Source organism: Arvicola amphibius, chromosome 5 (assembly GCF_903992535.2).
Source record: "Arvicola amphibius chromosome 5, mArvAmp1.2, whole genome shotgun sequence".
In the NCBI taxonomy this organism is placed as follows: Eukaryota; Metazoa; Chordata; class Mammalia; order Rodentia; family Cricetidae; genus Arvicola; species Arvicola amphibius.
Genome location: NC_052051.1, coordinates 153,406,649 through 153,421,256, shown reverse-complemented (window position 1 = coordinate 153,421,256; position 14,608 = coordinate 153,406,649). Strand labels below are relative to the sequence as shown.

Here is a 14,608-nt window from a genome sequence, read left to right as displayed (position 1 = left end):
TATCTAAGGCATCTTTATTAAGGAAATGAGATCATGGGTTGGGGGTGTGGCTTAGTTGGTAGAGTGTTTGCCTGCCTCTCATGAAACGGAATGTAGTGAACCGGAGGCAAGTTTGGGCTACATGAGACAGTGTCTTAAAAACATCACCCTAACCCATATAAAATCCCAAACAAAAGAGTGAGATCATAAGGTGGCTTCTGAGGTGTATTGATCATATATAGACTCCTAAGATAAAAGCATAGGTCACAGAGGGCTATAGACAGGTCATAAAGATACCAAGACATGTTTTTACTGATGACATGGTTCATAATCTGGTTTGGGAGACCCTCTTGATTCCCAGTCTGCAAGGGTTAGGAGCCCCTTTCCTTTCTCGTGATTCTTTAGTTTTTCCCTGTTTTTTTCCCCTCCTGTACCAGCAATATGATAATCCATTTTGCGTGTGTGTGTGTGTGTGTGTGTGTGTTATTTTACATGTATGACACTTTGTCTGCACGTATGTAGGCATGTACCATGTGTGTCTGGGTGCCTATAAAAGCCAGAAGAGGGTGTCAGATTTCCTGGAACTGGAGTTATGGACAGTTGTGAGCTACCATGTAAGTGCTGGGAACTGAACCTGGGTCCTCTGCAAGAGCAGCCAGTGCACTTAACCACTGAGCTATTACTTCAGCCTTCCGCTGTGTATTTGGTCATGGATATTAAAACCTTTTCTATTTCCTTGGCTCCTATTTCAAACAGCCAATGCAGTTCTGGTTACCTTTGCAGGTCAATTTCTGCACGTTTATTTCTATGGATAATGTGAACCTGCAGTTACAGTTGCAGAGGCAGTAAGGTCTCAAGTGAGTTTTAGGCCAGCCTGATATATGTAGTGAGGCCCTATCTCAAACAGCAACAGCAGAAGAATTACTTTGTCCTCTTGACAAATAAGGCAAAGCATGTTTTTAAAGTCCTTTTGGAAACAAATTGTTCTCAGGCTTAGAGCTGCTAATAAATAATGATGATTAGAAATGAGAATAAAACTCCATTCTGGTGCTTCCCTGGCAGTCCATGTCTTGCCCATGCTATGTGTACGACCGTCTCTTTTCTATAAACATGGTGAGAACCGTTTTCGGAGTAGTATGGCTTTGTCAGTTTTAGATTTGCTTTGTATCAGTTTATTGCATGTGCTTTGAAGATGCATCTCCAGTACTTGCACATTGCTGCTCCAATGCCTCTCCCTCATCTTCAAGATCCCTGCTCTCTCTGGGTGGTGGTGGTGCACTCCTTTAATTCCAGCACTTGGGAAGTGGAGGCAGGAGGATCTCTGTGGATTCGAGCCCAACCTGGTCTACAGAACGAGTTCCAGGACAGGCTCCAAAGCTAAAACAGAAACCCTGTCTTGAAAACAGTAACAACAACAATGAAGGTCTCTGTTCTCTGGTCCTTTCAGATCCTCCATTGGGTGGCTGTTTCCCAGTACATAAAGAAGTACACTGCTATTTCTCTTACTGCTGTAAGAGATACCTAATAAAAAGCAATTAAGGAAGGGTGGGTTTACTTTGGTCCTGCTGTGTGGTCTGTTCTCATTGGGAGAGAGAGGAACGTGAGCCACATTGTGTCCAAAGTCACCAAGCAGAGAGTCACAATATTGGTTGCCAGCTTGTCTTCTCCTACTTATTCATCATGGGGCATCAGTCTATGGCATGGATGCAAACACATTGAGAATGGGTTTTCCCTCTTTAACCAAACCTCCCATCCTTCTCATGGATGTAGGCAGAGGAGGTTCTAACTCCCATCAAGTTGACAACTAAGGTCAACATTACAGGGAGGCTTGTTGGGTTTGCTTTCATTCTGGATCTCTCTTTGTAAGTAACCTGTTTGTTTACTTGTTTTGTCCTTTGTGCCTGTAGCCGTCACATGAGCAGGGCAGGTTTGCTTGTTTAATGCTGTGTGTTCATACCTAGGACAAGTGTAGCACATGTGGGCTTCATCAGGCTTGTCTAGTCTCTATGACCTGCTGACTGAAGAAGCCCTTAGGAAGTTTTTTTTTTTTTTTTGCATCCTGCTTTGTAATATAAGTGACAAATATACTTTTTATCAGTGTTTCTCAGCCTTCTTGTGCTTCGACCCTTTAAAACACTTCATGTTAGTGTTTTCAAACAGTTTGGAAGATTCTTCCTACTCCTCTGTCCTCTGTTTATTCCCTTCTACTTAGTCTCTTACCACTTTGATGTCTCCTGTTGCTCTCTTCCCCTCCTCAACTCCTTTTCCTCCTCTTGCCGTTCACCTTCTAGCAGCATAGCCTCCATACTGCGTCCGTTTACATAAGAGAACATGCAGTTTCTATCCGAGCTATCTCATGCTATAATACTTTCCATTCCATGCGTTTTTCTTGCCAGTTTTCTTTTTCTTTTGCAGCTGAAATAAATTCTGCTGTGGTATACATTACGAGGAGAGGCAGCTTGTTTGTCCTGGCCACTGGCTAGCTTACACCTGAAATAATTACACAGAAACTGTATTCATTAAAACACTGCTTGGCCCATTAGCTCTAGTTTCTTATTGGCTAATTCTTACATCTTAATTTAACCCATTTCTATTAATCTGTATCTCCAGTGGCTTACTGGGAAAGAGTCAGCATGTCTGACTCTGGCGGCTCTATGGTGGCTCTCTGACTCTGCCTTCTTCCTCCCAGCATTCTGTTTAATTTTCCCCGCCTACTTAAGTTCTGCCCTATCAGCTAGACCAAGGCACTTTCTTTATTCATTAACCAATGAAAGCAACACACAAACAGAAGGACCTCCTACACCATACATGCACAGTGATTTCTGTAATGGCTGAATGAGCTTTCACTCCTCCAGCAATGAGTTCAGTTTCCTTCACTGTCCCATGTCCTTCACAGCGTCTGTTGTACCTTTTCTTACACCATCCTGACTGCAGGGAGATGGCACTGTGAAGTAGTTTTGAGTGGCTAACATTTAAAAACGTACAGGCATTGTGTTTCTGTTTTTGAGGACGATGTGTTCATTTTGTAAGCTTATTTGTCAACTGGCAGCTCTCTCTCTCTCTCTCTCTCTCTCTCTCTCTCTCTGTGGGGGGGTGGCATTTCTTTATATAGTCTAGACAACCTTGTCTGTAGTGGAGCTGGGAAAAGCGAGTTCATCCTGTAGGCTGTGTTCACTTCTATTTTTCTTTGCTGAGCAGAAACTTTTAAGATTTCATCTTCTCGCTGTTTTAATTCTTGATGCTGTTTCCCTTGTTATTGGAAACAGTTCAGAGAGTACTTGCCTATATCTATATATTGAATTATATTTACTATTGCCTAACTTATCTTGTATCAAGCTTTTTGTTGTTGTTCTTTTGCAAAGGGAATTTATATCATTATGTAGTGGTTTGTTTGCTTTTAACAATGGTTTGCCTCAGGTGAAGGTAACTTAGTTTTGAGAAAAATAGAAGATGATGTCTTAGTTATTTTTCTATTTCTGTGAAGAGAGAGGCAGCTTATAAAAACTTGATTACAGTTTCAGAGGGTGAGTCCATTCGTCCGTGGTCATCATGGCAAGGAGCACAGCAGTCAGGCAGGCGTGGTGCTGGAACAGTAGCTGAGAGCTTATATCTGATCTGCTGGTTGGAGGGAGGGAGGGATGGAGGTAGGATGGGAGAGAGATTGATTGGGCCTGGAATGGGCTTTTGAAACCTCAGAGCACACTCCCAGTGACACATCTCATCTAACAAGGCCACACCTCCTAACCTTTCCCCAAACAGTTAACCAAAAAGGGACAAAACATTCAAACATGAGCTTTTGGAGGACATTCACATTCAAACCACCACAAGGGATTTGTAAAATTTAGCCTGATACTATTCTAGAAACATACAGTAACAAGACTGCTTAGCTCTCTGTTTTCCCTTTAGGTACCAGCTGGAGGATGAACCTGCCCATTTGGATGAAATGCCACTGATGATGTCTGAAGAAGGCTTTGAGAATGATGAAAGTGACTACCACACTTTACCCCGAGCTAGGATAACACGGAGAAAAAGAGGACTAGAGTGGTTTGTGTGTGGTGGATGGAAATTCCTCTGTACCAGGTTCGTCTTCTGTTACTACCTGAGTAGTGTGCACATGAAGAGTGTGGATAGACGTTTAGTGGCTAGAGTATTTGTGAGATGTGTCAATCTATGTTGGTGTGAAAGCTAAAGATATCAGAGCAAGCGGGTCTAAAAGGGAGAACATAATTATTATTTGGTGAGAAATTCTAATGACTAAAACCTGGGGGAAGTTAATAATTTTGTTGCTGATGCATAGTAGAATTAATTGTATTTGCTGTATCTGTGTAAATGGCATTTCCTTTTTAAAAAGGTAGATACGAACTTTAAAATTATACCTTAATAACAACGTAATTATGTGCATTATTCAGCTTTAATAAGATTCCTCTGTTTCCCCAGCAAGTCAGCAAGTTAAACCTTCAGATTTCTGAGTGTTTTCCTGGTGTTATGTTAACCTGTTCTGACTGCCTTCCTGGAGCATGTAGGGAAAGTACAGATGCCAGGGACAGGCAGGCACATCAGCAGATGTGTGAGTCCCTAGGGCTAAGCAGAGCCTATCTGACAGTGTCAACCTTTACTGTCTTTCTGTTGTTTGCTGTTTCTATTCGGGACTTCTGCCATCCTTGGGGTCTACCCTTGTAACATGAGAGGGCCAGGACTGCTTGTTGGGGTTTCTGTCCCGCCCAGTACCGCACAGCCACAAAGCCCCAAAGAAATAACACAGAGATCTCTATAAGTTACAAAGCTTATTGGCCCATTAGCTCTAGCCTCTTACTGGCTAACTCTCACATCTTGATTAACCCCTTTTTTTCTGATCTATGTTAGCCATGTGGCTCAGTACCTTTTTTCAGTGGTGCAGATCACATCCTGCTGCTTCGGTGGTCTGGGCAGGAGTGGGAGGAATCAACTTCCTCCTTCCCAGAATTCTGCTGTTCTCATTACATCATTTCTACTTCCTGTCTGGTTTTCCCACCTTTATCTCCTGCCTGGCCAATCAGCGTTTATTTAAAACATGATTGACAGAATACAGACAATTCTCCCACACCATACTCTTTGTCCATGGAGGAGGTGAAGCTTGTAAACACACAGTCTCACCCTGACTGTCTTTCTTGTCATCCTCTGCAGAAACTGGCTGTGATTTAGTGAAAAAAACATTCTTGGTTAAATAGCAGAATTCCAATATACTTGGAGTATTTTTTTGTGAGTACATATTTAATTATAGATTACCTTCTTCAGCAGATCAGGAACTGTGGTTTTTGTTGTTGCTGTTTTGTGGGTATCACTTTTGATAATTTTCCCTTCCAAGAGCTTTGTTTGTTTGTTTATTATTTTTATTTTTTGAGACAGGGCTTTTCTGTGTAGCCCTAGCTGTCCTAGAACTCACTGTGTAGCTTAGGCTGGCCTCACACTCACAGAGATCCACCTGCCTCTGCCTTCCAGTGCGGGACCGCCAGCGACTCAAGGGCTTTCTTTTGTTTATACCAGCATGAACTTTTCCATAGCCATCTTCCCGTGGTTTGTCTAATGTATGAGGTCAGTGGTGAATACCACTTAACATTCCTGGTAACAGATGTTGACAACTCTCTTTACAAAATGAATATTGCTAGATTGTTAGGGGTTTTTTTTGGGGGGGGGGTCCCATTTTAAGGATTATTTGAAAACTTGGTGTCCTCTTCTTTGTTTTCTTTTAATTGTTTTCCTTGAATTAAATTATAGTCCACAGGAAATGGAATAACTGTGCAGTTGACTTTAGGGTGACTGTTGCTTTGAATATTTTTTCTTAAACATTTGGCTTTTTCTTGCATTATTTTGAATCTCATTCCTTCTGAAATTTCAATTCTTTTAGTTTCTTTTTCTTCAATATTCTTAAGAAAAAAGTATTTTCTTATGTAATCACAGTTTGGTAACCAAATTAATGAAATTTACCATTATTACAATGCTTTGTGTATATTTTTAGGCCCATATTCAATGCCATCTATTTTTGAGCAGTATTCTTTATGGTCCATTTCCATCAATGGACCTTGTGTAGCATCTAGGTGGTATGCCTTTCTACTCTTGATTTTATCTGGGCCAGTTATTTAGTGTTTATCTTCTGTCTCTAGGCATTTTGAGGAAAGCAGGTGAGTTATTATACAGAATGCTTCAAGACTTGGTTTGTCCGATATGGGTTATTTTGAGGCTTTGTACTCACCAGCTCTGGTTGGCCATCTGGAAATCACTCTGAGGCCCAGACTTGCCTTCAGCTTGAGGCAGTCCTTTGTGCTCAGCCTCCTGAGTGCTGAACTTACAGGCATGAGGCACTATGCTCAGCTCTCTGATTTCCTTTGTTGTTATTTTTTGAAGCAGGGTTTTTTGTTTCTCAGGCTGGCTTCCCACTCACTGTGTAGCCTAGGATAGCCTTCCATTTCTGATCTTTCTCCTTCCATATCTTAAATGCTGCCATTATAGGCCTGTACTACAATACCTAGATTTAGCAGTGGTAGGCATCTGTCTTAGAGCTTCTGTTGCTGTGAAGAGGTACCATGACCATGACAACTCTTATAAAGGAAAGCATTTAATTATGTGGCTCAGAGGTTTAGTCCATTATTATCATGGTGGGACATGACGGTATGCAGGCAGACATGGTGCTGGAGAAGTAGCTGAGAGTCGTACATCTTGACCTCACAGGCAACAGAAAGTGAACTAAGTGTTACATTGAGTGATACTTGAGCAAAGGAGATCTTAAAGCCCACCCCCACAGTGACACATTTTCTACAACAAGGCCACACTTACTCCAGCAAAGCCACACCTCCCAATAGTGCCACTCCCTATAAGATTTTGGGAACCAATTACATTCAAACGACCACAGCATTTAATTCCAGGCTTTGTGCAAGCCCTTAACCAACTTAGCTACATTCTCAGCCGCCTCTGTATCATTATATCTAGGTTGACTGATATTCTCAGTGCAATATTGTATAAGTGATACCTTGTTCCTCTCAGGGTGTTTGATTCTTGTTTTGTTAATTTTTGGTTCTCTTTTGATTGTTTTGTTTTCTCTTACAGTGATGTTAATTTTTCTGATGGTCATTCAAAAAGTGAGTTGTTCAGTTTCCATGAGTTTTTATGCTTTCTGTTGTTTCTCTATGTTTAGCCAGCTTTAGTCTATGGTAGTCAGATAGGATGCGAGGGGTTATTTCGATCTTTCTTTTTTAATCCTTTGTTGAGATCTGCTTTGTGTTCAAGTATGTGGTCAACTTTGGAGAAAGTAGCATGAACTGCGGAGAGTAAAGTTTTTTCTTTTGCGTTTGGGTGAAATGTTCTATAAATATTTGCTTGGTCCATTTAATTTATGATGTCATTTAGCTCCAGCATTTCTCTGTTTAAATTTTGTCTGAATGGCAAGAGCGAGGTATCTAAGTCACCCACTATCACTGCGCGAAGGTCAATGTGTGATTTTAGCTGTAATAGAGTTTCTTCTATGAACTTGGGTGCCCTTGTGTTTGGTGCATAGATGTTTTGAATTGCAATATCCTCTGGTGAACTTTTTTCTTTGATGAGTAGTGTCTTTCCCTATCTCTTTTGATGAGTTTTGGTTTGAAGTCTATTTTGTCAGACATTAAAATAGCTGTACCTGCTTGGCTTCTTCAGTCCAGTTGCATGCAATATCTTTTTCCGTCCTTTTACCTTGAGATGATGTCTATTCTTGATGGTAAGGTATGCTTTTTGGATTCAGCAGAAGGATGGATCTTGTTTTCTAAACCAGTCTGTCAGTCTGTCCTTCTTTGTGGAGGTTGAGACTCTTAATATTGAGAGTTATCGATGACGAATGCTTATTAATTCTTACTATTTTGTTATGGTGTCCCCCATAACTCTCTTGATTTATTAGTCTGAAATTATTTTTGTATTTTTTTGAGTATAGTTAACCTCTTCAGACTGAAGTTTTCCTTCTGGCATGCTCTGTAGAACTGGATTGCTACATAGATGCTGTTTGAATTTGATTTTATCTTGGAATGTTTTTTTTTTCTCCATCTATTGTGATTTATACTTTTGCTGGGTATAGTAGTCTGGGCTGGCATTTGTGGTCTTTCAGAGTTTGTAGAACATTCATCTAAGCCCTTCTGGCTTTCGGAGTCTTCTGAATACTTCATTATTCAAAAGGGTCTTCCTTTTTTCTTAGTCTTTTTTTTTTTCCTTGCAACTTTTAATATTCTTTCACTATTCTGTATGTTTATTGTTTTGATTACTGTGTGCCAGGGGAATTTCTTTTTTGGTTCAATCTATTTTGTATTTTTTATGCTGCTTGTACCTTAATAGGTAGAAGGTTTTATTTGGGTTGGGAAAATTTTCTTCTATGATTTAATGAAAATCTTTTCTATGCCTTTGACCTGGGTTTCTTCTTTTATTTCTATTATTTCCTGCATGTTTAATGCCTGGGTCTTTTTTTAGGTTTAACATTTTCTTTGACTGAACCATCCATTTCTTCTACCTTGCCTTCAGTGCCTGAAATTCTCTCTTCCATGTCTTGTTCTCTTGGTGAGGTTTACCACCGAGGTTTTTGTTTGACTTCCTAAACTTTTCATTTCCAATTGTATTTTAGTTTGGATTTTCTTTAGTCATTCTATTTCTTTAATTCTGCCTTCATGTCTTGAATTGTTTTTATTATTTTATTCAACTGTATTTTCAAGACTTCATTAAGGGATTCATTCATATCCTGTTTAATATCCATGAGTATATTAATAATTGTTTTTTGAAGTCCTTGTGCTTCAGTTATAATGCATTTCTCAGGCCTGCTGTAGTGGGTTACTGGTGTTTGGTGGAGGCATGTTGTCTTGGCTCTTGATGTTTGTGTTTCTGCATGGATTTCTAGACAGCTGGCATTAGGGTGATTGTGATTCTAGGTGTTGATGTCTGATATCATGTTTGTTGGGCAGGTGTTTCATTCTTTGGTTCTTGTTGCCTTCTCTGGGTTTTAGGAAAGCTATGAGTTCTCTAGTAGAGGGTGCTTCTGTAGGTTGGTGGAGGCAGAGAAGAGTAGGGATGGACTAGGATAAAAGGCTGAGAGGGGCTTTGAGAAAAACCACTCTAGGAGGTACCGTCTCCTGGGGAAGCTGCCCACATCAAAAGGTGCTGCATCCAGGGATTTGGTGGTGTTTGGGAATGAGAGGCTCCTCCAAGTAGGTTGCAGTAAGATAGAATATGTTTGGGGAGACAGAGATGGAAGTGCTGGAGGCCCCTGGATCTGTACCAAGAGTCTCCAGCAAATGTGCGTGAGGTTGAAGGAATGGCACCAACAAGCAGGCTGCTACAGGCTGAGAGTGAGGGTGGAGAGATGAGATGGTGGGGAGGAAGGACGGTCAGTAGCACCTACGTGATTCCCAGTCTGGTGTGACCATTAGGGTTCCCAGGTAGACAGTGTTTCCAGCAATCAGTGCCTGACAAAGGAAATGAGGATGGGCTGAGGGGTCTACAGCAGTGCTTCTCAACCTTCCTAATGCTGTGACCCTTTAGTACAGCTCCTCATGTGGTGGTAGCTCCCAACAATAAAATCACTTCATTCCTACTTCATAACTGTAATTTTGCTAATATTATGAAAATATGTGATAGGCAAGATATCTGACAGGTGACCCCTGTGGACGTCACAGCTCACAGGTTGAGAGCCGCTGGTCAATAGGAAGAGGCAAAGCTGGATTGCACCAATGTTCAGTGTTGTCCCCAGGGTAGAACGAGGGCTGCTACAGGACTAGGGGGTGATGTAGAAATATAAGACAGGAAGGACAGTGAAAATTGCCTACCAAGTCATAGCCTGGTGTGGCCACTCTTGTGTTTTAATATAGTCTATTAGATTGTGTTTTTAAATGATAATAAATAAGTTGAGGTCATTTGCACTTAAGGTTATTAAATATATATATATTATATAATATAGAGAAGGGGTTTGCTGTTTTCTGTAGTTTTAACAGTGATCTTGTGTTTTGTTGGACTGTTGGCATTTCTGTTCATTTCCCTGCATTAGTTTTGTGGGCTTACGAAGTTGCTGTGGACATGGTTGCTTCTTTCCTAAGTCTGGTTTATTGATATATAGTTCCGTGGTCTTTCATCTTCCCCATTTAGAGTATTGGCCTAAGAACTTTCTGGAGTTCTGGCTTGGTTGTCATGAGTTGCCTCAACTGTGTTTCTCTCCAGATTCCCTTATTTCTCCGTCAGTGTTGAAAGGTTGCTTTGCAGGCTATCTGTGTTCTTGTTTAAGTCATTTACTTTAGAGCATGGAGTATTTCAGTCTAAGCTCTTCTGACTTTTGTGCTTACTTGTGAGAAGTCTGATAATTCTAGTATTTCTGCCTTTGTTATGTGAGTCGTCCTTTCTCATCTTGATATTAAGATTTTTCTTAACTTTGTATTTCTGACATCCTGACTAAATGTCATGGAGAATTTCCTCACTGGTTATGTCTGTTTGCTGTTCTATTACCTCATGTGTCTGGAAGCCTAGTTTCTGTAAATTTTTCTTCAGTTTCATGAATTCTCAGGTTTGGCCTCTTGAATGCACCATGTACTACTTAGACGTAGCATTCTTGTTCCTTGTTTTTGTCCCCACCTTACATACATACATAGTATGTATGTATGTATGTATGTTTGTTTGTATGTATGTATGTATGTATGTATGTATGTATGTATGTATGTATATCTGTATTTCTTTGTCCTCCCTTTCTGAAATGTGTTGGTCTTCATGGTCTTGTCTGTTACTAATAGTATCTGCTGTGGTTTATTTCATTGGCATCTCTCTTATTCAGTGTTTTAGTCTTCTTATTTTTTCTCTTTTTTTTGAACTTCAGTTTCAAACTATTAATTGTTGTGCTTACTTTGGAGATTGTCTTGTGAAGGTCTTGGGCAGATTTTCTTAATTCATGCATGTTTGATAAGATAATTCTTTGAACAATAAGACTAAATTCTTTCTCAGACATTTCAGCTCTCCAGTTTTGGATTTCCTTCTACAGGAGTTGGTCAGTTGGTGATGGGCTGGGTGGTGGTTATGTCATATGTTTTGTGTTGATTTTGTCATGTTTTATGAGTCCATTGGAGTCGGTTTGGTTTGACTTCCTTCAAACCCTTTGAGATATTCTCTTCTGCACAATGTTAATCTCGGGAGACTGATAAACTTGGTATTGATTATGGTATAGATTGCTAATGTGGTCCTCTCTTGGCTATACACTAACAGGACCAAGGATGGGACTGAATACTTAACACCAAGGTGACCAGATTGAATGAAAACCTGGGTCACCATTTGGATTCTGTGCCCTTGATGGAGACAGAATAAAAAACATTATACCCAGTGAATCTGTCTATTCCCTGGGGATGATGGTTAGAACCACAGGTCTAAAGAAACCTCTGTGACCACAGCAGTGTACAGATTCTGGTTCCTGCAATGACCACAGGAACCTCAGAGATGATAACCTCATTCTCATAGTGATGTCAGAGATCACTGGAATCAATGTTCCAGACTTCCAGGGGACCCTGGGCATACCGGACCTGAAGCTCAGGCAATGCATTGACCTTTTGAGACCACTGGACTGAAGTCCTGGTTTCAGGGCACTCTTTGGTCCCACAGAAACTGGAGGTCTGAGTACTGGTTCTCTCTGGTTCTGAAGAAGACAGAGGCCTGAGCACTCTGCTTTAACATAGTGGTAAATACACTAGTAAACCAATGTTTTGATTTTTTTTATCTTTTATGGCTTTTTTAAAAATGGAATATATAGCTGTGTTTTAGTTTTTATTTGTAATATGGTTCTTTCTTCATGGAAAATATTAAGAATATACTTAAAAATGTTTATGTCAATACCAAAAGGACCCAGGTTTAAGGATATTGAAACAGCTCAATAAAATCTAAAGAAGTGTTTATAAATGAATACTTTATATGAATAAGTTGTGATCCCATGGGAAAAGCTAATAGAACCATCTAGACTAGGTTGATAGTAGATATGGTGTTAATGCATGTCCCATTGTCTTGTGGAACGTGTAACCTGAGATCCTTACAATCCTGTGGTTTGGCTGGGGTCTCCTCTATAGAGAAATGGTAGAAATTAAACACTGTACTTAGAGAGTACTTATATATTTAGCAATCAGCATGGACCTAATTCTTTATTCCTTTTATATTTTCAGTTTTGAATGTTTGTTGCTTTGTTTTCTAAATGCCAAGCATTCTTACATTCAGAATTATTGTGGCTACTTATGGTGGTTCTCATAGCAGGTGTATAAAATTAATTGCAGGAAGAAAATTTTAGTGACTATTTCAATATAGTTAGATTAGAACTAAGATTAGTGAGTTGTAGTGTTTTAATACATTGCTTATACATCCTGTGAGTTTTTAAGGCTCATTTAAAAATTACTTTTAGTATCACCTACTCAGTACTTTATGACTCCAAACTGTTTTTTTTTTTTTTTTCCCAGATTTGTTGTTTGGCAGAATCTCTAACCTGAAGACTTAGAAATTTCTTGCTGAAATGTTTATTATTGCTACTTTTTTCAATTTGACTTTCTGTCATGGGAGTGAATGCAGCTTCCTGTAGACGCAGTGTGGGACATTGATGTATTGATCTGTCTCTTTCTTTGATCTGGGCTGATGATTTCTCACGAGATTTACATTTCACTCATTATCAAAAATCACTTTGTCCCTAGAAAACTGGAGCCAGGAATGGCATTTCCATATGAAGGGAGAGAAGGGGGATATCAGATGCTGGGCTTATTCCTGGTTCTAAATGGCTTTGAGTTATTCTGTAAAACATTTGGGGTGCAGAAGCATGGGAAAATGCTCATCTTGCAAGATGACATGAATACTATGTTGTTTTGGTCATGGTAACCAAAGATGCTTGCAATTAGATAGAATAGTCTAATTTGTGGGAAATAATGGGAAAGAATTGGTCTATTTTGAGAATTTCATTATGAATAAAATTCTAAAAGATTCTTGTTGTGTAAATATAGTTTACTTAATGCTAGAAGATTGCTTTGTAGTGGCATTTATGAAAAGCTGATCATAAAACATTTTAAGGAAAAGTATAATTTGTATATTACTGGATTTACTTACTAGATTTATACAATGTCTTATGCTTTCAAATCTGAACGTGTTCTCTTTGTACTTATTTAGGATACATAGAAATATTATTAAGGAAATATTCAGTTACTTCTCCTAGAGGACACTCCCCTCTGGTTTTTTGAGGCAGGGTTTCTCTGTGTATACCTGGCTTCCTGGAACTAACTCTGTAGACTAGGCTAGTCTCAAACTCAGAGATCTGCCTGCCTCTACCCCCTACCCCACTGCTAGATTAAAGGTGTGTGCCACCATTACCCTCAAGATTTCTCTTTTCTTGTCCCTCTTATTTTTCAGTGTTTTCTGATGTTTTACTTATATTACTTTGCCATAAAAATATTCCCCATAATTTAATTTTTTCCCTTAGTTCTACCAGTCAGTAAGGTTCACACATAGTTTTTTTGGTGGGATTAGGTATTTAGGATTTAGGGTTTCAAGTATAGCACAAGCTGGCCTGGAACGTACTGTGTTGCACAGTTTGGCTTATACTTTGGTGTCAGTTTTCCTGTCTCAACCTCCAAAGGGCTAGGATTACAAGTGTAACTCATCATACCCAGCTGTTAGAGGTTATATATGTGTGTGTGTGTGTGTGTGTGTGTGTGCACCGAAGTCACCTACCTTCTCTCTTTGACTGTCTTTGTGGTCTGTCTATATAACTGAGTGGGATTTGTCAGGATACTTCCAGCCCATCATGAGTAGATTTGTTCAGTTCTGTGTAGTAGTGTGGGACTTGATATTTGCTCTCTAAAAACTCTATAATTCTGTCTGTGTGCAATGACATAATTAGCAGTAACACATTTCCTAAATTCGTAATGTAGTTTTCAAATGCTTAGTTTTGTGTATTTACTGTTTTAACTTAGCTCTGTCTCTGTATATTTATATATCAGATTATTTGTTGAAGAACAAAGCTTTTTAACAGTGCAATTTTGAGGAATTACTGCTGCATTTTGAATGCTGAAAAGAAGTGTGTTCATAAGTAGCTGTATTTGCTTGAGGTACCTGACCCTAGTTGGTTTGTTTATGACAACTGGTGTCCTGTAGGACTCACTGTAGTAGTGGGAACATCTGATCTCTAATGTTCCATGGAAGTCACTAACCATGGTGGTTGTTGAACTCTTGAAGTATAGCTGAAGATCTGAGTTATCGGGGCTGGAGAGATGGCTCAGAGGTTAAGAGCATTGCCTGCTCTTCCAAAGGTCCTGAGTTCCATTCCCAGCAATCACATGGTGGCTCACAACCATCTGTAATGGGGTCTGGTGCCCTCTTCTGGCCTGCAGGCATACACACAGACAGAATATTGTATACATAATAAACAAACAAACAAACAAACAAATAAATAAATAATATTTTTTAAAAAAGATGTTCTGCTCTAAAAAAAAGAGATCTGAGTTGTCAGTTAAATTAATTAAAATTAAAATGCCCATCTGTGGCTACTGTATCTGTATTGGATTGTCAGTGTAGGTCTTCCTGGACCAGAGTCAACATTCGGTAATGATATTAGCATTAGATAATGGCCAAGGAATACAGACAGTCAGTT

The 14,608-nt window shown here is 39.6% G+C and overlaps 1 protein-coding gene across 4 annotated transcripts in view; it reads left to right on the top strand.

The window, feature by feature from the left end:
• Window positions 1-3,889: 3,889 nt before the first annotated feature.
• Window positions 3,890-14,608, top strand: part of Atp9b (ATPase phospholipid transporting 9B (putative)) — a 187,610-nt gene continuing 176,891 nt past the window's right edge. For all 4 annotated transcript variants that reach the window (XM_038330411.2, XM_038330414.1, XM_038330413.1 and 1 more), the window contains exon 1: window positions 3,890-4,059. In XM_038330411.2, the coding sequence (XP_038186339.1) occupies window positions 3,923-4,059 (137 nt within the window). In that variant the 5' untranslated portion in view covers window positions 3,890-3,922. The remainder of the gene's footprint in view (window positions 4,060-14,608) is intronic.